This window comes from Patiria miniata, unplaced genomic scaffold, assembly GCF_015706575.1.
Source record: "Patiria miniata isolate m_02_andy unplaced genomic scaffold, ASM1570657v1 HiC_scaffold_1, whole genome shotgun sequence".
In the NCBI taxonomy this organism is placed as follows: Eukaryota; Metazoa; Echinodermata; class Asteroidea; order Valvatida; family Asterinidae; genus Patiria; species Patiria miniata.
Window position 1 is genome coordinate 32,074,111 of NW_024037047.1, and position 24,383 is coordinate 32,098,493.

Here is a 24,383-nt window from a genome sequence, read left to right on the forward strand (position 1 = left end):
AACATTACAAACAAGGTGTCCAGGAGGTGAAGGCGTTGGATCAAATCAGATGACACCGAGAGGAGGAAAATGGAAAGGGTTCATTTTGGGATAACACTACAAGCAAATTGTCCAGAAGGCGAAGGCATTGGGTCCACTCAGATGGCACTGAGAGGAGGGAAAGGGTTCAATAAGGGATAACACTACAAATGAGGTGTCCAGGAGGTGTATGCGTTGGGCCCACACAGATGGCACTGAGAGGAGGAAAAGGATTCAATAAGTGATAACACTACAAATAAGGTGTCCCGGAGGTGAAGGCGTTGGGTCAACTCAGATGGCACTGAGAGGGGGAAAAGGATTCAATTAGGGATTAAACTACAAACAAGGGTAAGACCTGACCAATCAAGGTGGGTCTGTGATGTGGATCCACAAGGTGTCCAGGAGGTGAAGGCGTTGGGTCCACTCAGATGGCACTGAGAGGAGGAAAAGGATTCAATTAGGGATTAAACTACAAATAAGGTGTCCCGGAGGTGAAGGCGTTGGGTCAACTCAGATGGCACTGAGAGGGGGAAAAGGATTCAATTAGGGATTAAACTACAAACAAGGTGTCCAGGAGGTGAAGGTATTGGATCCAATCAGATGACACCGAGAGGAGGAAAATGGAAAGGGTTCATTTCGGGATAACACTACAAGCAAATTGTCCAGAAGGCGAAGGCGTTGGGTCCACTCAGATGGCACTGAGAGGAGGGAAAGGGTTCAATAAGGGATAACACTACAAATGAGGTGTCCAGGAGGTGTATGCGTTGGGCCCACACAGATGGCACTGAGAGGAGGAAAAGGATTCAATGAGTGATAACACTACAAACAAGGTGTTCAGGAGGTGAAGGTGTTGGATCCAATCAGATGACACCGAGAGGAGGAAAATGGTACAGTTAGGGATAACACTACAAACGAGGGATCGAGGAGGTGAAGGCATTGGGTCCACTCAGATGGCACACAAAGTGGAAAAGGGTTCATTTCGGGATAACACTACAAGTTGTCCAGAAGGCGAAGGCGTTGGGTCCACTCAGATGGCACTGAGAGGAGGAAAAGGGTTCAATAAGGGATAACATCACAAACAAGGTGTCCAGGAGGTGTAGGCGTTGGGCCCACTCAGATGCCACTAAGGGGGGAAAGGGTTCAATTAGGGATAACATTACAAATTGCAGCTAATCAACCATTGGGGCCGGTATCATCCTGCTTTGCACAAGTGTCTGCAGTACACCAGATCACCAGAATCTTTGGCACAATTACAATTTCAATTACAAACAGAAATTGTCAGAATTTGATTTCAGACAAGCCTTTGATCCTAATTACAATTATATGTATATACATGTATACATATAGCTGGTTAGAAAAATTAAACAAGTAGCTCGTGCCAATGCAAAATGCACTGTAAAGATAAATTCACCGTGAGAAGCATATCTGCGAATATAAAAAGAGACAGTTGTTGAAGTAGCATCGGCCTTTTGTGTTTCACTTTGACTTGACGTGCTTTATACATGTATACTCAGGCAGCATCAGGTAAGGTGTGTAAGACTTATAAACAATGGTAGACATCACTGACTGAAATGTGCTGTGAACAAATTAATTCTATAATTAAATTTGACATATTTGACACTCAGTCTATGCAGAGCACACTACCTCATAGGACTGAATTCCAAATGGGTCCATGAATCCATCCCAGGATGCTTTGACAGAGTCTCTCTGTGACTGGTACCTATCGCGTGTGTCATATTGAGTCTCTGACATGGTCTTCAGTTTGACGACTGCTGCTGATGAGTTAGGAGGCACTGTAACTATGGTAACGCCATCTGATGATTTCCATGAGGACTTCTCAGCACCATTGTAGCATGTGATGGTTACGTACAGGCGCTGACCCTCAACCATGGCCTGGGACAGACTGGTGGTGATGCTGGAAGTGGCATTAGGAGATGGTGAGCTGGGTAGGATGTCATCAAGTCCAGGCTCTGATCCTGGTAAGAAAGGAAATACATTTTAGTATTCACGGCCTCTTTCAGGGTTTCTCTTAACAAAGTGGTCAGTATTCTACTCATAGTTAGTTTTCAAACAACTCATGTTAAGGTACTAATACAAGCCCAATAATAGTCAGAAATCAGGACTTACCAATTGCCCACTCACAATATTCAATTCCACTCTCAGGGTCAGACGCTGACCAACTGAATGTCAGAGAAGAATCATCAGCTATGAAGTCAATATCTGTCGAGAAGAGAGGAACTCTCAATGAAATTTTCCTGCTTAATACTATGAAACTGTGCTTGAATAGTAGATTCCGCTTTTGATCACTCGTAACACATCCTTCTGAAAGAAACGCTGCATGCAAACACCAATTCACATGCCTATGTCATTCCTGTATTATGGAGATGCACAACAAAGTTGAGGTAATTTATATGTAACGCAGTGTATATGAGGCGATTTATATGTTATGCAATGTATATAAAGTAAACATCTATTTTTATGGACTGGACACGTACCGAGTGCTTTCAAGACCAATGAAATAAGAGTTTTTACGACACGATATAACAAACTGATGCGTAATATTTTGTTTGGATACTTGTCTAGATTGGCCACATGTTCAGTCTATAAAATGACTGTTTACATGAAATATAAACTGCGTTACATGTAAGTAACTAAGGACTGCATGGTATATAAATTACCTCGCGCACACACTGACCTGCACGCGCCTATAGGATGCGTGGAATACTTCATACATTTCTTGCATACCCTAACCTAATTGGATGCAGATATCGTGTACATATAGTGTAGTTTTAGTGAAGATGTTTTAAAATTGATTTTGGAACTAACCAAATGTGGTGCATTAATATGGTGTCACGTTTTGAGAACCAAACTTAATGTGTGTACTTTTGGTGTATGTATGAGAAGCCGACTTCTCGAAGTCATGGAGGAGCACCAGCTTGTAGCTGCCAACACTCTGTTCCAGGAAAGGAGAAGCAAGATGTGGACAGTAAAGTCGCTGCACCGCAGATTACAACTCACCAGCTGGACTACGTACTTGTGCGTAGTAAGTGGAGGACGACTGTCAACAATTGTGAAGCCTTCAGTTCCTTTTGGTCCCTCTACTCAAATCACAGAGTCGTGACAGCAACAGCGCGACTCAGCTTGAGAGTATCAAGGAAGCCAATAGCTGGGAAGCCCAAAGAGTACAAGCGGAAGGAGTACAAGCTACGAAGCAGGAACTGTATAGTTTTTACGCTATTATCGAGACCGATGAGCTTGAGCAGAAGTTAAATGGAACGTAAATTAACTGGAAGCTGATTGACGCCATCTCTGGACGACATAGCTGCCAAACCGCCAAGCTCAAGGCCCCAAGGGCTCAGTAGAGAGTGCTGCTCGGGCACGCACCTTTTAAGATGCTGGAAGGGAATCCGCTAGAGATTGTAAAAAAAAAAAGGACACACCAGTAGTTAAAGTGCTTAAAATCTGCCCATACCTGACGGTTCCTTAACCTTGGAGGAAAACCAGAAGGCCAAGTCGTACATCAAGACTGGGAAAAGCTGTGGTGGGGACGGGGTAACGCCCGAGCTACTCAAGTATGTCCCACTAGACGACACAGTATTGGCTGTCATACACAAAGCCTACAAGTTAGGGGAAAAAAACGAGGAATGTAATAACTCTCAACATCGTACCAGTACCCAAGTCGAGAGACCTCTCGAAGCCTGAAAACTACCTTGGGATCAGTCTGCCATCGCTTTCGTGAAGACATACAATCGTACGATCTCCATATCGCATACGCCCTGTGCTTGATCCACTCCTGCGATACTCGCAGAACGGCTTCCGCCCGAAGCGATCCACAGTCGGACAGATCCTGGCCCTGAGGCAAATACTGGAAGGAGTCAAGGAGAAGAACTTGTCGTGTGTCATCACCTCCATTGATTAAAATAAAACATTCGATACTGTGCACTGAGACACAAGCTCATCGAGTTCGCGCATATGGTGAAGAGAAGCTGTTGATGGGAATCTTAGTAGGCTACAGCAAGACGTGGGCAAAGGTGGTCACCCCAGACGGTACCACGGACGTCTGTGAGATCCAGGCCGGAGTCCTGCAGGGGTACACGCTGGCGCCCTTCTTGTTCGTGCTCGTGTTAGCTATGTGCTGACACAGGCAGTCGAGGGAAATGAGGAGGAGCTGGGCTTCACGCTCGCCAGGCGTAGGAGTTGGAGAGTGTCAGCAGTGGTGATCACTGACCAGGACTTTGCTGATGACATCAGTCTCCTCTCCGAAACGGCGGGACAAGCACAAGCATTGCTTGAAGTTGTGAAACTTCAGTGCTGCCGATTAGGGCTACAGCTTAACTCGAAGGTGATGGTGTTCAACTCGGAGTACAGTATCATCAAGTCCCGAGACGGCGCTCCCCTAGAGATCGTTGATGATTTTAAATATCTCGGCACCCTCATAGGATCGACTGAGAGCGAGATGAGAGCGAGGAAAGCTTTAGCGTGGAAGGCCTTTCATGGTTTGAATCGAGTTTGGAGAGCTCGTCTCACTGACGACATCATGAGACGTCTGTTCGTGGCTACAGTTGAGTCTGTACTTCTGTATGGAGCTGAGACGTGGACGATGACAGCCAGGCACGAGAGAGTGCTAGACGGCGTCTACATGCGAATGCTACGTATGGCACTCAACGTCAGTTGGGAATAATTGGTGCCCACCATCCAGCTCAACGACACCCTGTCCAGAGTTTCTGCTAAGGTCAGGGAGCGGGGGATGATGCTGGAAGGCCACTGCGTGCGAAGGCCACTGTGTGCGAAGGCCATACAGAGCTAGCCCCGAGCCCGCTAGTACTGTGGGAACCTGTCAGTGGAGCTAGAAGCAGGGGCAGGAGGAGTCTTTCGTTTACCAGTTGAAGAGGGACGCAACACAAGAAGACACCGCTGAGCTAAGGATGCTGATGCTGGACTGCGATGAATGGAATGCAACCATCAGAGTCTCCCAAGAAGGCGTTGGTTGCAGACGACCTCTCGCATGATGATGATGATGTACCATTACGGCTAAGATTTTGAAGTGTATGTTTGGTATAGTAACATCATCTGCATAAAGCTGGTGCACAATTGGTGTACACCACGTGCACTAAAACTACACCAACTACAGAGGTGCGTACTGTAATGATCAGATAGTAATACCGGTAATGTATTGTGGGTATACAACACGGCTGCCCACATAGAGAATCCACTCGCAAGGTTAGATGCACTAAGACAATGGGGGGGGGCGCTCTGAATAATTACTGGTACAGATCAATGAACCCTATAAATACATACATTAATTTATACACACACCCCAATTAGTTGAGGGTAGTCAGTTGGCGCGATATAACAAAGAAATTATTGACTGCTGTGATGTGGGATATGTGTTTTGCACCCCTGTACGATACATAGCACCCTCAGATTTGCCTCGGGTGCAATACTTACTTACTTGGGCACAACAACAGTCAACCATTGTTAAAAATCAGTTTGGAAATCAACATCTTAGGATTAATTAACATACCGTGCTCATCCCCACCATCTTTGACAAAGTGAATCATGGGTGGCGTTAGGTCAACCAGAATGGGGTCAGAGGTTGCTATGGTGATGAGATCAGCTGCATTTCTTGCCATCACTGTAATGTAGACATGGGAATCATGTGTTATCATGACGTCAGTGTTGATAGCGTCTGTCTGTGTACCCACTGATGAGAAGCTTTGTAACTGGGTGCCGCCTTTTGTTGTACCTGATAAATGATTGGAAAAAGATGTGATTAAGTAATGCCCAAAATCATCAAACTATGTGCATGATCTTTAATAGAATGCCTTTGATTGTGGATTCACGAGATAACAAGAAAACCTTGTTTTCTAATATCTGAAATGTCAACACTTCAGCCAGTGACTTAAAAAACAAGTCCAACACTCAACCTACCTATGGCCCAGGTGTAGTCGACTATGGGACTCTCAGGGTCAATGAAATGCCACTTGGCCTGGATGGATGACCAGTTGTGAATAAACTGGGTATGTACCTCTACAGACCCTTCACCGGTACTCAGTCCAGTGGTTATCTGCCTAACCTGTGTAAAACAAAATCAGAACAGGATGATTGTCCTCAACAGTAATAACATGTATGATTGCTGGAGACTTGGTTTATCTTGACCTATGCAATAACTAAATTGATATTTTATTATGAGATAGCAACATTTGTGTTGAGAAGTTTGATAATAATCTATACATCTAAGGTGTGAGTGATGAATTTGGAAAAACATTTAAGACTTTACGAAAAAGAATTACATCGGCTTAAAAACGGGATTTGTTTACAACCTACACAATTAACTCTACCATAGGAGATTTTTTTTTCACCTGCACATTATCCAAAAGGATCCCATTCGATTGTCCAACAGAGGAGATTTTCAGTGTTGATACGTCTCCACTGGCTGTGAAGTAAAATTTGTGCTGATGCCATCGTATGGACCTCAGACTCTGGTCTGAGTGACTGTGTGCCGGCCGGTCATACAACCTGAAGATGCGATCCAATCCCGGAGCTTCGATGCGACCCTCCTGATTCAGCAAAGGATTGTGGGATGGCACCGGGTGACTCGCAAAGAACACAGCTTGGAAGTGGCTTCCCTGTGTTGTGTTGAAGGTTTGGGAGATGGAGCCATGAAGAGACAAGAAGGAGTGACCATCTTGAGCAATCTTCTTCCCTGAAGTGACCACGGCATATTGGCTATCAGATCCAACATCCCACTGAACTAGTACCTCACCTTGTTTATTATTGGTAACACGCAAAATGGTTGTGGATGACATTTCTACAGCTGGCAAATTGGTGGCAGAAGTGGGATCAGACGTAACTGTGGCTTCATTTATATATTCAGATTCCATGTCTGAAAAGATCAAAATGAAAGTTTCAAACTTTACATAATTGGATAAAAACAAACTACTACATGGCTTATATTTGAAAAAGCAAAACTTTCCTTTTCTCAATTTTGATGAAAACTGTCTATTAAACAATTTATCAAGTTATGAACTATTTAAAATGTTGTACTCTCAATGGTATTTTGATTCACCTGTTATGTTTGGTTCCTGCATCTGTTCAAATGATGGATTCTGGATCAAGTTATCCCCAACATTTATCTGTTCCAGTGGCTCAGGGGGTGTAGTGTCCACCACAAACCCGTCTGAAGAGACAGATGCAGACTGCAAGCCAGCTGCGTCGATGGCTGAAATCTTGGAGTAATATCGGATGCCTGAAAAATAGGAATCAAATTTGTTGCTATTGGTCACTAGCTCGGAACTCGGAAATATTGTTAGATGATACAGGCCTTCTGATGTAAAATCTGCATATAACCATTTTCCCTATCTGCCTCAGACAATTGAGGCATTGACGAAAAAATAAGTATGGGCATCCTGTAATATCCTCCACTATGCCGGCAAATTCTTTGAACTTGAACTTTCAAGGAGCATCATGCCCAATGTTATGATGGCAGCCGAGCTGTACCTTGTAAATTACGAAGGACATCTTCTATGGGGAAAAACACCCTCTTTCCACAGAATGCTAATGAGTTTGCCTGATATTAGCAATTAAAATTGCCACACAGACTTGTTGATATTCACAGTCACAGAGTTTATATCTTCCAGTCAGAAAAGGTCAAAACAAAGTTTTAGACAGGATTTTTGCAAAGGTCAATCAGCGTATCTGACATTATTTCAGATGGTTGAGAGAGTTGTATAACTTTACCATCTATTAAAGGCACAGCTAGAGTTTTGGAGGCAGACAGGTGCATTCCAACATTGGTACAGGGCAGAATGTCATCATCATCAGGGCTAGGGGTCTGTCCAACGCACCACTGATAATGGTCTATGTAGGATTCCAGATCCACAAAGCCATGGCACGAGGTTGAGATAGCTGTGCTGGTGTTCTGGTATTCAACGTCATGAAGATCTGCCACAACGAAGTTAGGTTAATAAAATCTTAGTTCACAGGTTTGTTCTGCTTATATCTATTAAATAATAACTCTTGGAAATCAGCATAAAAGTCTAAATTCAAATTTATACATTAACATTGTGAGTGTTATGTAATTTATAGTAGCGATAATGCACACTGTTATTTTGACATTTGTGGAACATCAGGGTAGGGGTGCTTGAGTCTTGCTACAACTAAAATCATATGTGTGTTACATTTGACCAAGAGTCATCATATTGTGCCACAGTGATTACAGAAGCCTTGATTGCATCAGGCAATGACAAGTGATTGTGCACACCATCAAACTTGAAATGTATAAATAGTATCTGTACATTGTGAAAAAGAAGGTGACTATTTACCCGTTCCATCAAACACAAGGCCTGCATCTGGCCTCCTTGTGTCAACCACAAAGCCATCACTGCTTTTGAGCGTGTGCAGACCAGCTTTGTTGAATGCTCGTACGTTGCTGTAGTATCGCAGTCCACTCTTTAGATTCAGATTGGTGAACTGTGTGGAGGACACACTGGCCGGGAAGGTGTGGTCAGCAAACTGACGAATATCTTCACCTGAGAAACAAAAGATATTAAGAATATGTAATATGATAATTTACACCTTTTGTGAGTATATTTTTAACATTAATGAGTAAGGGTGACTCATATTCAGAAAGTGAGTTTTTGAGTTGATTAGGTGAGATTTAAATGTATTTACCTCCCGGGTAGGTACTCAGAGACACCTGGAAGTGGCACATTGCTTCGTCTAAAAACACTCTCTCCCAGGAGATAAAGAGGACGTTAGGATCCGTCAAATAATCAGTGTCTTTCCTAGCATCAGATCTGTCAAGATCTTTTATCTAGGAATAAAAACGTATTTCATTCATTTACCTAACGATACTGAAGAAATTATCAGTTTAAAAGGTTTGATAAAACTGCAAGTATTGCTTGTATATTCTCAAAGATCTCACTTATTAGAAGAGCACTGTCAAAGAAAAAAAGATAAATGTTTGCGGTATTGTAAGATCCTTTTTGTACAACGGACTCTCTATAATTCTCATACCTTTGCACCTCTGACTGTTGATATTTTTGGTGGTGTGATATCCAGGGTGATGCCATCTGATCTGAACACTGCGTATGTAGTAGAATTATACCAGGTCCTGATGAACACATGATACTTGACTCCCTTCTGCATCTTGTGATCTATAGTAAGGGATAAAGGTGTGCTTATAGCCGCTTTTAAACACTATGTTTAAGACCGGTTGGAGTCTGGATGGGTGATAATTACCCGAGCCAGGTTTTCCATTCATAAATACCTTTTCTGTAAAAAAAAAAATAGTCAAAACTTTTCGGTCCACAAGTCAAAATATATATATTTTCAACAATTTTATTTAACAATTTCCCTTCATGTTTTTCGAAACACCCCTCTAGCTATATCATGGAATTTCCATGTCGCAGAACGCAGCTGTGCCGGTGTAGTGTGAATTTAGGACTATAAAATACTGACTCACCGGTAGTATTATGCATGCCTACCTGAGGATTTGGAACGACCAATTAATCTAACATTTATCGGCACCGGATTTCATAGGAGTCCAAATTTAATGTGACACTGGAAAAGTATTAAAGACCAGCTAGCCGATCTTTATCATCCGTTTAAGACCGGCCACGAGACGGGCTCTCAACCAATATGAATAGGTAAACTGTCTTAGTTGTTATGAATAGATATTAACATTAGTTCCTTTGCTTCTTTTATCCTATCAAAAGGGGAAAAGGGCAAGTTCAATATGACATTCTGTTTAGTTCCTGTTTAGTTTATGCCCAAAACTACCCGTTCCCAAGCATTCTATGGATGTATCGATTCATCATGAAACAAATACAATGTAAAACAATGTAGATACCTGTTAACCTTAAATGTGATACCTTACCAAATTACCATCACACTAATTATGTTAAACGTTTATTTTATTTATTTATTCATCATTTATATATTGTTTTATTTTTAAAGTAATATACAGCCTATGCTTTTGCTGTAATTTTCAGATGTGGATGGATTTGGGGGTTAGTATTTTAAAGCAAAAACTTTAACCACTGACATGTTCAAAGTTTTGTGTTCATAGATGCTGGACAAACCAAGAAAAACGTTGTTATGTTTCTAGTCAGGTTATCGGACCCTACGGGCGATTTACCGATGTCGGGGAATTGTCAGGTCAGGAAACCACCTGGATAGCTGGCTTGCATCTGCTCATTGGTGTGTATACCGATTGCAAACAAAATGTGGACTAACTAAACTTGGTAAGTTGGGGCAGCATTTAGAAATTGATACAAACATTCTACTTTTTTTGAAAATGACAACACACTGGGTGTCATGATTTCACAGGATGCTTGAGATTATTTTTCATTTAGAGTCAAGTAAGATACTTCTTAATAATTTGGTAGTTTTGTTTTTTGATGTTTGCAAATGTTGTATATTACCATAAACTGAACGGATTTCTTTACCTGCATCCAGCGTGATGATAGTTCGGTTGTCTTGTCCAATATCATACCATATCCTATCCCGAACTGGATCAAAGATTCCAATAGGTTTTGATGAGGAGTCATCACCGATGCTCCATTCAAACCTGCAAAAAGTATATATGAAATGTGATGAGTAGCGCTTATGATCAGTGTGTGTCTCAAAGTGAAAAGGTAATAGCAACAGTTATTGAAGTTATCAGAGAATTCCTGTTATGAATCGAGTCTTCAAATATTAACACTAGCTGATAACTGTCAAATTAACTTCTTGATATCCAACTCATTCCGCTCATCATATCTTACTGACCTGAGTAAATGAGTTCTAAATTTCCATCTTGCGATTATATCATAAACGTCGATCATAGATATATATTTAAAAAAACTTAAAGGAGCATTGGCCAAAATAGATGACACATATCAATTGTGTAGTCGATACAAATCATATATTGTCTCACCACTTAATGTCCAGTCCTTTCTGATCAGTCACTCGCCATACTGCAGCAGCCATATACTGAGTAGCGGTGTCATTAATGTCAGTCACCCCATTGATATCATCATACATCAGTTCTAATACATCCAGAACTTCTATCTCAGTGTTGGGATTACCTTTAGGTCATCGTGAAAGAAATTGTCAAGACAATCAAAATAAAAGAAAAGTTTAACAGTACTGGTGTGAATCCTGCATAAATAGTTGTCAAGCCAAATTTTAATCATAACATATGATTATCAATGTTCCATTTAACCCTAAAGGGGCCGGGTTATTTTGACCATCTCTCAGCCGGGGGGGGGGGGCGGATTCCGCCCCCCCCCCTAAGATCTCGGCCATCGAGTGACGAAAAATTTTGAAACTCAGCACATGCATAGAGCAACTCTTCCTAAACATGCCCAAGAAATTTCATGACTATAGGTCAAAGGGTTTTGGAATTATGGCTAATTAATTATTTATATGTATGAATGGCAATTCTGCTCTGTGTACACGACGTATATGCGAAAATTCAGTTTTCACGGCGCGTAGCGCTGAAAAATTTTTCGCTACGGGCCAACCCGTGGTCCGATTTTTATGTTTTTGGTATCAAAAGATGCGCAAAGCTCGAGGCTAAAAAGTCTTAACAGCACGGGTCGCGAAAATTTTTTTTTTAGAAGCTATCGCGGAAAATGTTGAGGGGGGGGGGGGGCGGATTCCGCCCCCCCCGGCCCCTTTAGGGTTAAAGATGCTTTCTCGCACCTCTAACACTCATTCCTTCACCATCTTCTCATGATTCTCAGAAAACATTACTCTGTAATCTATTTGTCACGTTTTGTCAGTTAACGTGTTAATATTCAGCTTTGTTCATGGAAGCACCAAAAAATCAGTGTCGCTGCTTATTATAAAGCTTAACTATATAACAGACAGAGGGTAGCTTGGAAACCTTGTGAAATTAAACCATTAGACCTTGTACCGCCCAAAAGTGCCTGACTTGTTGCTTCTTATACGTCCCAAACCGACCCCGCACTTAATGGTTTTATCGATTCATCAATGAGTAAATACAATGTAGTGCAATGTAACAAATAGTGCCAACAGCATTACAAATTAGATTTTTACAACCCATATGATGATTTGTGCTGAAAATTGCTACCCATGCTGGCAAATTCAGCACAAATCGTTCATTCATTTTCAAAATACTGGCCTCCCAAAACCCAATAATTTTACGTTAACGACTCGCGAGTGCAAAAAGTGAGCGTGGCACTCTATTTGTTGAGGGTCATAATGTCAGAACACCTTAAGAGTTGGAGCCTAAAATGTTGAATGCGTTCATTATACATAGAATGGTACTTCAAGATTTCATTAGAGCCAAATCTGAGTCGGTCGACATGGGATCTCTGGTTGAGTTCAGCTAAACTTACTGTGAGTGACATCAGCGCAATACTGGTCTAGACTACATGCTTTATCAATGGGTGCACATGCACAATGACCCCTGCATGTTGTAGGCAAGCAACGTCGCAGCAGGACAAGGGAGCCCTCGTATGGTTGATTAGGAGAGGTTTCGAAAGTGGAATGATGGCGGCTGCTTGGTATCCCAACCTAGGGAGATATTAAAAACAATATAACGTCAAAAAAACTGATTATCAGATTCTGATTTGCCAATGAATCACTTCCAGACAGTTTAAACACAATCAGTGAAAATAATGTAGTATCCTGATGCCACTTCTGTGGTTGTGTAAAAAGTCTATGGAAAGTTGAGTGCATTTTCAAAGTATTTTCTAACCAATTTCTCAGTCCCACATTCATGTCTTGGCAACATTTGATTTGCAATGACTGACCTTCATTGAGATTATATATAATAGGAAAAAGTGGCGCCAGGATGCAACATGTTTCAGAATCAAGAGGGTGTTTTATGTTTTTATAATATTGTTAGACCAAAATTTGGACCGTCTCTAAGCACCCATACAACCACACTCACAACAGGTGTTTCACATTACACCCTAAAGTCTTCACGTCACTCTTTTTCAAGCAAAACACCCACAGCATACCAAGAGTATGATTTCACTCTTGTATAGAGGAAAATGACTTCATAAGGGTACTCCCCGAGATTGACCATTACGTCAGTCCATGGTAGGTCTACCTTTACTCAAAAACGATGTCATGTAAGTTATGGTTTCCTTATATGACATTATATCCTATTTCCACTCAAAGCTGCCCCTCTAAAACTGTTTAAAATGTCCACATTTTCCCACTTTCATTGAGTTCTCCTTCTTCTCCCTGGGAAACCAGAGGAATAGCCCTAAGCTGATTCAGCCCTATGCTCTAGCCAGTATTCATCTACGATATTCTGTTTTCCGTCTCCTACTTCTGTAATTATACAAGATCCGGTGGAATTGAGTTCTCAAAAATATTTTTTCCCAAAGCTAAGCTCATACAAGTGTGTCTTTGTAATCTTCGAATTCATCGTTCATTACGCTCATAGCCACAGCTACCGTTACATAACATATAAATAAAGTCAAACATCCCAAAGACTATATATAAATCTTTATATTACACTGTGTGTATAGATTCATAACGAGAATTACAACTCATTACCCCATTAACAGCCCAGATGGAGATGTAGAGATACGGATGAGTTGGGTCTGTTATACTGCCCTCTAGTGGTATGATGGCTGTCTGTGCGATGCCTTCGTCCAATGACATGCCGTCATTGCTGTGATTCATGCGGACTGGTCCATTCTGGGGAAAACAAGATGTTAATTGAATTCACTTGCGACACACAATAGCTCCGTGAACTGGATAAAATATCACGTTGTTGAAAACCAGAATTGGTTGTGCTACTTGAAGAGTCAACTAAAGTAAAGAGCATTTAAGATTCTGCCAATTAATACAGCAGAAAAACTTGACATAAAAAAAACTGAGGCAGAAATGCAACCAACAGAACGCACCAATAGAAGATCAAATACAATTGAAAAAAAATGGTAAACAACTGATTAACAATTTACTTTATTTATTTTTTTAATTTACATTGGTTACAATGTTGAAATAATTACGCAATTATCTCAAAAAACACATTTTCCATCCATATATGCTGGACTTGAAAAGCCAAAGAAAGCACACAGGTACCGGAGTGAGTTCAGAGCCGCTGTACGTGCGTCCGACGGAGACCAAGTAGTGGCTGATACCAGAGTGTACATCAGCAAATCCCAGCCAGGCAAGGGCTAAGGAACCAGTGGATGTACGGGGGTCTTCAAGCCACGTCATCCAGCCAGAGTGGTAGCGTGGAGGAGATGGGGTGGTCGCTGGACTCTCCGTGGTAGAGTCGATTGAGTCGGTGGCGTTACCAACATCTGTTGTGTTTGTTCCATCAGGCTGTGTTGGAGGCAAGTATGAGAATCACAACACATAACACAAAAAAATAACACGAGCTGTTATGACTTTTAAACCTCGAACCTTGCGCATCTTTTGATACCAAAAACATAAAAATCGGACCACGCTACGCGCCGTGAAAACTTAACTTTCCCATATACGTCGTGTACACAGAGCACAACTACCATTCGTACTTATGAAAAATTAATTAGCCATAATTCCCAAACCATTTGGCCTATAGTCATGAAATTTCTTGGGTATGTTTATGATGAGCTGCTATATGCATGTACTGAGTTTCAAAAAAATTTCGTCACTCGGTGGCCGAGATCCCGGCTGAGAGATGGTCAAAATAACCTGGCTCTTTTAGGGTTAAGGGAAACTGTGTTCTTTTATGATGCTTGCAATCCATGTATACTAAGACATCCAATTATTGATAAGGGGAACTTCTTTTTGATGAGATGCTGCAGAAATACTACTTGGAGATTTTAACATGCACATAGCAAATCATCATATAGACATAGACGTATTTTCTAAATTACTTTTTTTTTATTCAAGAAGAATGAAAAAAGCAATAACAATTAAGCATTAGTCTACTTTTCTTCTTTGAAAGCTGAATGTTAAAACAAATCTCCAAAACTCTCCAAGTCTGAACAGTAATATCAAAAACTTACAGAGTTAGTACAGTTGATTGAGTGGGTGGTGTTACCGACTTCAGTTGCATTTGCTCCATCAGGCTGTTTTGGAGGCAAGTATATGAATCACACCACACTAACTTAAAAAATGTTCACATTCACAAAAAAACGTTAAGGTGCTCTTTTTGTGATGATGGAAGTCAATGTATCCTAAGACATCTTATTACGTTTAAAGCGCCTCTACAAGACCCTGATAGTTTAATATTACATGGTACATGTATTTCTTGTTCTTGTCTTTTTAGTGCCAATGTAAACAACTGTGATTAACCTTGTCTCATATTTTTCATGTTTTTATTGCTTGTTTTTGTATTTTTATACTATCGTATGTTTGTTGTAATTGCTGAGCACCTTTGAAAAACAGTGTTCCACTGAAAGGTCTTCCCATGATAAACACGATATCAATAAATAAATAATAAATATTGATAAAAGGACCTTCTTTTTCATGAGAAACTGCATTTGCTACTGGGAGATTTCAACATGCAAACAGCGAACAAAACTGGTACTGTAATCAGCCTGTCAAATGGTTTCTCCTTAAGCAAACGTCCTAAACCCGTTTTCAATTATACATTTCTATCTTCTTTTTTAAATATAACATAATTATGAACTATCTAATGTACGATTTTTCAGAAGAATTAATAAATAAATAGCAACAACATTCAGCATTTGTTTTTCTTCTTTGAAAGCTTATTGCTAATACAAATCTCCAAAATTCTCCAGGTCGGAACAGTAATATTAAAAACTCACAGTGTTAGTAGAGTTGATTGATTCGGTGGTGTTACCAACATCAGTTGTATTCGTTCCATCAGGCTGTTTCGGAGGTTAGGATATGAATCACACCACATAACTCAAAAAATGTTCACATTTACAAGACAAGTTAAGGTGCTCTATTTGTGATGTTGGCAGTCAATGCATTTTAAAACATCCTATTATTGATAAGAAGTCTGTTTTTCATGAGAAACTGCATTTGCTACTTGGAGGTTTTAACATTCAAACAGCATAAGTTACATTAATCACCTTAAGCCTGTCAAATGTTTTCCCTTAAACAAACTTCCTGAATATTTTTTTTTTCAATTATAAATTCATATCTTCTTATTTAAATATTACAGAATTATGTACTTTCTAAAGTACTATTTTTTGAGAAGAATTGAAACAAAAATAGCAATAACGATTCAGCATTTTGTATTTTTTTCTTCTTTGACAGCGAAATGCTAAAGCAAAGCTCCAAAACTCTCCATGTCTGAACAGTAATATCAAAAACTCACAAAGTAAGTAGAGTTGATTGATTCGGTGGTGTTACCAACATCAGTTGTTAATTGTTCCATGCAAACAGCAAACCAAAACCGGTACTATGAACGCGTTAAGCCTGTCAAATGTTTTCCTTAAACAAACTTCCTAAACATTTTTCAATTATAAATTACAATTTTCTCATGTAACATAACATGCAGACGTACTTATTAAAGTGTGATTTTTTTTTAGAAGAATTTAAAAAAAAACAATACAGATTCAGAATGTTGTCTGTTTCCTTTCTTTGTAAGCTAATTGCTAAAAAAATATCTAAAACTCTCCAAGACTGAACAGTTATATCAAAAACTCACAGTTGTACTTGGTTCAGTTGGAGTAGTTTCAGCTGATTCAGTTGGAGTAGTTTCAGCTGGTTCAGTTGTAGTAGTTTCAGCTGGTTCAGTTGGATCAATCCAGATGATATGATGACGATCCAAATTAGCAGCACTCTCTGTGCTCACGGCAAAAGTCCCGACGGAAGATGGGCTGCCATCAACCTGGGGAAGAGAAATGATACAGTGCCATTAAAGAGAACTATAAGGGTTATGAATGGGGATAAATTAGGACAGCAATTACAATTATGGCGACAACAGGTACAGACACTATGACATGTATGCATGGCAACTCAAAGAACTGAATCAATCACTCTGATTTCTGGAAAGATCTACCGAAGAAAATGTAGAAGTAATGACAACTGTCATGAGAGGTCAGGTTGGTAAAGGTACATTTGTGGTTATGATCTGAGGTTGCGAAGTGGGCATCACCTACCAAAAAGGGTTCCGTCTTGGCCTGTGTGCAGAGACCAGCAAAGTTACAGGCTACTACGGTAACGATGTAACGACTGCCTTCATGTAATGTCAGATTGTTGACTGTGTAGTCCAATTCACTCCCTGCAATCTTCAAATACCAGAATCGGATCAATTAATTGACTAAAGTTACCCTTAAAAATACACTACAACCCAATTCTGACAATATAAGGCACTGTGACAAATGGTTACCTTCGACTGTCTAAAAGGTGGAACAGTATATGTCAAGCTGTCGCCCGGACTGATTGCATATGTTGATTTATTTGGCAAACTACTTTCATTCTCACCCCTCCCATCTCAACCCATGAATATTGAATATTTTTATACAGATAGAAAATTTACCTTTATGGAAGGTATATTCACATCTCCATTGTGATGTGTGCTGACTGATAAATACTGGTCTTTAATACCACTTTCAGGGTCACTGAACTTCCAGGAAAAGTGAATCAGATCCCGCAGAACCTAAACAAAGAATTTACACGTTACCTTTCAGTGATGCTAGAATGTATATATAGTCTGGCTCCATCCCATTCAACAGTTCACAATTTATAAAATGCATTCAGGGAACATGACGACAATGGCCTCCTCGTGAATAAGGTCCATATGGTTGGATAGGTCAGTAGGTGGGCAGCCGCCTGCGGAAAACAATCTGGCGGTAGAAGATTGACACACCCCCTCCAGCTTATTTCTTTGTTCAAATATTTGTTTTTTTAATTGAGCAATTTTAGTAGGAAGGATACGTTATGAACATTTTGTGCTTGTGTATAGTAAAAATCTGTCAGTTTCGATTGCTAAATTTTCTCATAGGGATCCACAATTGTCAAAAATGGAGAGCAAATTGTCTGTTCCTCTGCTACATGTTCCTTCTGCTTATTTATTACTTAATAGTCTTTTCAGTTCAATGCAAATACAGGGTAGTCACAGATATATATGGCCATTTTTAATTGTGAACCATTTTGGTTTCTTACTTGAGTGTTTCTGACAGCCATCCCCTGAGTCACATCCACAACGGGTGCATCCACTACATCAGGAGGACTAGAGTCCACACGGAACCCATTAGATGTAGCCTGACTCCACATACCAAGCCGGTTATAGGCGCGTACAGTGATGTAGATATCAGTGCCAAGAGGCATCTGGTCTGATACTGGTAGGAATATCAGAGCATCTTCTGACAGCTCAATGCGTGTAGAGGGGAGAATGTCTGCAGCTCCTGCAGTCGTGCCGGCGTGCCATTCGTAGTGGGAGAGGCCCGAGTGAGGATCATGGAAGCCCCACCAATGAGCTCGCAATTGACGCCTTATGAATCATGCAAAACAAGAACACGGAACACATCATAACAACAACTCAAGTAGATAGATGTTATGCCAAAATATCTTTATTAACTCCTTTCGATTCCAAACAGCACACTTCAATTTGAGCAGCTACCATAAAAGGGCGGCAGAGTAAGCCAGTACAGAATTAATTATGTTGGTCACAGGTTGAAATCCAACACTTGTCAAAATGCATAAAAAAACCACCCAAATGAACCACTAACGATTTACCCCAGAATTAAGCACTGATGGCCTTGCAAGGAGACTGCTGACATGGGACTAAATAAATTTAAATGTACTGGGCTCTAGTAAAGTGGAGATATCTAGATTATCCATTTAGATTATGCATCAGCTAGTATCTTTTCACGCTTTTAGCACTCTGACTTTAAATTGGGGGTTGGGGTTAGTATTCTCCACTTTAGAGAGTTTTTGTAGTTTGTGACTCACCTTGACGATTGGTAGCTGATATCACCACCCCCAGGACCACCATCATAGACACGCCCCTGCAATGGGGGAGAGTCATCCACCGTGACCCCATCAGAGGTCACTGAGGTACAAAGGTCAGCCACGTTACAGGCCGTCACTGTCACGTAGTAGGTCAGACCGGGCACCAGGTTCAGGTTTTCAGCACGGACACCTGAAAAGTTATATATGAACACCTTGGTTTAGATGGTTTATCATTATTTCTAGAATACAAAAATCCAAGTCCACAGGAAATTGATATAGTAAACGATGCACTTGATGAGATATATTGAATAGGATTACATTCAAAGGCTGCGTAGATGTTTTTACGAGTACCCTTATGCTCTACAAGGGAAATTCTCAAGCGAGTTAAAGGGAAAACAATGCAAATGTGCCATAAACCCCATCTGTAAGGTTGCTCTAACTATGCATACTCCTTGTGGACCCGTAAACAAAAGAGTTCCACATGGTACGTTAAGTGGTAACGCGTTGTGGACTTGCCCACGTCTACACACCCATTTCCCCCATCTGGAAAACAGGTTTAGAGGCATTTGGGGGTTAGGGTTATTCGTCGAAAAATGAAGAATAACACCCAATGAAATCATAATTTGGGGTTGAAAGAGAGTTCACATTGCAACTAAAATAAGTTCTTTTTTTTCTCCGGTTTTTCTTAATAACACGAATAGAAAGGAATGTCCACAGTAGGTATGGAACATGCTGGTGTTTTACGAGAGCTGTCTTATGCACACAAAGGGAACAATGGTACTCCGCATGTCAGCCTTTGTAAAACGGTATCCCAGAAGAGAAATTGTAAAGAAAAGAGAGAAAGGGAGAACAATGCAAGCACCCCATAAACCCCATATACATGTGTGGGTTCGTGTGGGTCGGTTTTTACATTCAATAGGTGACGTTGGACAACAGAGGACAATAGGGTCCACACTTTCCGGAGGTCCACAACTGAAGATCGTGTACAAAACATATGGGAGGCTTTCTTTAAAAGTTTAAGTACAAATAAAAGAGGGACAATAGGGGTCCATAATTGAAGGTGTTTACACACTTGAGTACCTACACGGTTACGTTACTGGCTAGAAAAAGACTGTGGAACAATATACCCCATAAAGAACTCTTTCAAAATCAATCTACCTAGCGAAGAAAACGCTATGGAGATTGAGATTTCAATATCAACAAAGGAAAGAATCAACAAACAACAGAAGGAAACAATGTCTTCCCCATGAGTATAATCATGTGTTTTTGGCTGCATGTATCATTGTGCGTGTTTATGGTGTAAATAGAGGACACACATGTGAAGCATCATCGAGTAATTGAGGACAGGGGTCAAATCGACGGCGACCTCGATTGGAAGAGGTGTACAAAACCAATGGAAGCTGTTGCAATGAAGTTAGAGTATAAACAAACGATCGATTATGAGGAACAAAAGGAAATCCTCAATTTACACCATAACCAAAACCTGCTGGGTTGGTCACTGCAAAATCCCCTTCAACACGGGCGATAGGTGGCAAAGCCGAGACAAAGCCTCGTCAAGCTTAATTTAGCAAATATATTTTTTCAACTTACCAGTGTCCAATCCCACATGCTGCTCAGTCACAACATCGCTACATCCTGAACACATCCCAGCTCTCCAGGAATAACCAACAATGGCGCTGTGCGGGTCATGAAACCCTTTCCAGAACGCCTTGATCACCGTGCGATCCTTCTGGAAGTCTCGGTCTGTGTGATTGGCCGGGGCTTCCGCTGGGTCCCCATCAAGGACGTGGCCAGCCAATGGGGGGCTTGCATCAACTGTGAATGCTCCGTAACTCTTCAGTGTGATCAGGCCCACAGTATTGATGGCCTAAAAAGGGTCAATATAGAAATCACGTGACTTTGATAAACTCATTGTGTTTTTTTGTTTTTCGTGATCACGATCACATACAAATCTATGACTAATGTTATCACCCTTCAAAAATATTAATACAAACGAAACAATTTTACAGCTTACCTTCACAGAAATGAAATATGAGTGACCTTCTTGAAGGTGCAAAGGTCGTGATGGGTCACTGACCCCTATCTCTGTATTCTCTCTTGTAAATGGCATGATGTCTGCATGACCTGGATGTGAACCCACAGCCCACTCATAATATGCTACACCACTCTCCTTGTCTGAGAAGACATTCTTCCACCTGACATAAATAACAGTAAACTGGTATGAAATAATCACACTAAGCATCCAAATATTAAGTAAGTAGATAGTTTTTGAGATTTAGAAAAATACCCTGTGATTCGAAATGAAGATTCTTTGAGGATATTCAAACATTGTGGCCTACTACTGTAATCAAAACTTACATAAGTTCTTAATGATGCAAGGGGCCTGACATCTCAAAAAAATGCATTTTGTATTGCCACAACGAGACGTTAAAACGTATTGCACATGCAGAATGTCAGAAAAGTAGACGTCTTTGATTGCTGTATTTCAGTTGCGTGCACACACAAAAGAGTGTGCCACTTCTTTGTGTCAAGTTGAGAAGTATGACAAAATGAGAATGTCCTACCTTGCTGAGATGGAAGTTGTAGACCGGATGAAGCTGCCTCCAATGTCCAGTGTGTGATCAGCACTGATGACAGGAGGCGACATATCAATGGTAATTGAGTCTGACATGGCGTGTGATGACAGACCAACAAAGTCAGTCGCTGATTGGAAAATTAAAGACACCAGTCAATAGAACCACATGAAGGAAAGAAAACTTGATGTGGTGGCAGTCTACGATCGAATACTTACTTGTAGTGCCACTACATTTGCATATTCCCCTAACTGGCATGTTCCATTCGCTATGGCCGAGTTTGGGTGGTCTGTTCTAGACGGCGAGGGTGTATTGTTCTCCGCTCGAACGGTTGGAACACGGCCCTAGAACACTGCACTCGGAACAGGACACATCACCTATCCGTCAGGGTTTCGCAAGAACAATAATACCCGCGTCAAGAACAGAGCGCCTGAACTCGGCCTGAGTTCATAAAACAGCGCCCCCTATGCTACCCTTACTGCCCTGTCTCACGGTCTCACACACGCCATCTTGGCTTCACCCGTTTTTTCGTGCTAGTGGGGAGGAAGGGGGTTCTCTACAGGTGATCATTCCACCGTCGACTCCCACAACTATACTGTGGGGGAAAGTCTACTTCACTTAGAGTGCGTTCGATTACTTCCCCCAGCCATACTCGCGCCTGGATCCTCGCGTGATGACAGACATGCACATTGGAGTTAAATAGACGAACGGTTTCGGGCAAGGTTTTGTGCAAGAGCTGGGAAAGTTGAACTTTGACATGACACAGGCTGCCTCCGAATCAACTGCCTAGGTCCACGCCAATTAAAAATACGCGGGGACGCGGTGACAAGACGTAGCCGTAGCTCTGGAGGCCCGTTTCGGACACGGCCTGTGGCGCCCGCCGGACGTCACGTTAGCAGCCATGTTTATTGCGTGGCCTTATGGGATACTTACCCAAGTAACCGGCTCGGCGAGTTGGTTACTTGGGCCAGGCTTGAGTAAGCGCGAAAAGTCACGTCAGAGTTAATTCGAACGCTGTCGCGCTTGCACGAGGAAGCGGGGGAAGTAATCGAGCGTACTCAATATTTGCCTGTAGGGCCACTAAATTTGCAAAGAGTATTACCGCCTTGAGGTGGCGGGCAGTGAGATATGTGTATTCAAAGTTCTAATGTCATTAGTAGTGAAGTACATTGATCTTATAAACTCCCTGTAAACTCTGTGTAATAGTCAAACAAAAAAAATACATTATGGAACTACCATGAAATGAGTAGTTAAAGAATTAAGCATTGAATGGGACTCACATGGGAATGGGACACAAGTCAAATCCAATGTTAAGGTCTTTTTTTCAGTAGTTTTGGTGGCAGACTTCCTGGCAGCCAATAGGACTCTGCGTCCAGGTCTACCCTCAAACGTCAATACATCTTTCAGGTATAGCAGGCTGAGAATGTGTTAGGAGATTTCCAGCAAGCAGCTTTGATGATATCTTTTCAGGGAACACCGTTTAGAAGGCCCAGGATGTTGCAACCTCTTACATAATGTGCACGAATGTTTGATCTGGACCGACTTGGCCAGTCGGTTGCTGCCGATTTTATTGCTGTCACAATCCAACGTGTGATTGTGTCTTGATATGCTGGCCGATGATGCGATGAAGACGTAATAAAGATCTGTTTCTCTGACCCCTTTATAGTTTTTGTTTGGTCAACATACCATCTCAGAGCTCGTACTGGACACCACAGCTTATCTCATGGGATTGATGAGAGCAATTTTATTTTTGGGACGAATATATCCGGTGGTTGAAAGGAAGTTGATTGATTTGTTTGTCAGGAATCCTGAGTTAGGAATCCACCGCACGCATATGGTTCACACCGTAAATGAAAATTTTCTTTTTTGAGTGCATGTAGCTGCGGAATCTGGCAGTAGATACAGCTAGCAAAAATACCACCTTTATTGAAATTTGTATTAGTGAAGCCTGGTCCAAGGGTTTAACGGGGCTTTCAAAAGATCATCCAGAACATGAGTATAAGGTCCCTGGAAAGCAGAAGTTCACGTGCTGCAGGTCGTGATTTTGTACTGCGAGGATTCCCCGCGATGTGGGTCCAAAACACCGCTTAACCTGTATTTTTTTTCTTTTCTTATCTGAGGCTTTGGATATTTTTTTTTCAAGAGAAATAACGTCCGAATTTTATTACGTTCGAATTCATTTTTTTTTTCTAATTTCATTTTTGTTCTTCATGTTTTTAAGAAAAGTATAAGTCCAAAACGTCATAGCTGTACTATGCATATGTCGATTGGGAAAAGAATCGCTGGCGGGAAAGCGAGACGTATTCGTCCGCCGAGCCAAGCACTGAAGGGACAGACGACCTCGCGGCAACGCCCTTCTGAAGTGACATATTTGTTTCCTTTTTTATTAGCTTTCTCTTTACGAACAAATAAACAGTCGACATAAGGCCAAAATAGTCTCCGGTTTCTGGTATGGAGCTTGCCCAAAAAGTGGTGCGGCGACGAGGCTTTTTTTTACCAAGTTTTTTTTTTGCTTCAAATGTCGGCTGATGACTGCAAATGTCGCCCGACTAAAATTAGTGCAAATGTATGGGAGTGCAGAGAGGCCACATAAAGCTTATTGTCGATCATAACCCCATCGTTAAAATTGTGCAGCAGAAGGATTCCAGTCAAAACCAGTGAGTTTGGCGGTTTTGAGACATCATCGTTTGTTATTTTTTTTTTCATTTTGCCGACGCGCATGGCTACGGCGACGCGCGCGCATACCAGAAACCGAATACTTTTTGTTTGGCCTAACAAGGTGTTGTTACTTAAATTTTGGGGGGGGGGAACAAACATATAAGACAATGTCCTCAATTTGTGGAGGTACTTCGAAACCCCCTTTTTTGCCCTGCCGCTAAGAGAAAAGAGGAAGCCAAGATGGCAAACTCTTATCAAAAGGAACTTGCCGGTAAGGGGAATATGCAAATGTAGTGGTTC

The 24,383-nt window shown here is 41.3% G+C and overlaps 1 protein-coding gene across 1 annotated transcript in view; it reads right to left on the reverse strand.

Moving 5' to 3' along the window:
• Positions 1-24,383, reverse strand: part of LOC119732908 — a 60,512-nt gene that overhangs the window by 3,501 nt on the left and 32,628 nt on the right. The window contains 23 exon segments of the mRNA XM_038206496.1: positions 1,663-1,994; positions 2,146-2,238; positions 5,543-5,764; positions 5,950-6,094; positions 6,381-6,904; positions 7,088-7,267; positions 7,759-7,962; positions 8,343-8,549; positions 8,692-8,833; positions 9,037-9,176; positions 10,470-10,591; positions 10,940-11,090; positions 12,369-12,546; positions 13,543-13,686; positions 14,074-14,297; positions 16,600-16,786; positions 17,058-17,186; positions 17,438-17,557; positions 18,064-18,391; positions 18,853-19,042; positions 20,443-20,719; positions 20,867-21,047; positions 21,417-21,555. Of these exon segments, the coding sequence (XP_038062424.1) occupies positions 1,663-1,994; positions 2,146-2,238; positions 5,543-5,764; positions 5,950-6,094; positions 6,381-6,904; positions 7,088-7,267; positions 7,759-7,962; positions 8,343-8,549; positions 8,692-8,833; positions 9,037-9,176; positions 10,470-10,591; positions 10,940-11,090; positions 12,369-12,546; positions 13,543-13,686; positions 14,074-14,297; positions 16,600-16,786; positions 17,058-17,186; positions 17,438-17,557; positions 18,064-18,391; positions 18,853-19,042; positions 20,443-20,719; positions 20,867-21,047; positions 21,417-21,555 (4,559 nt within the window).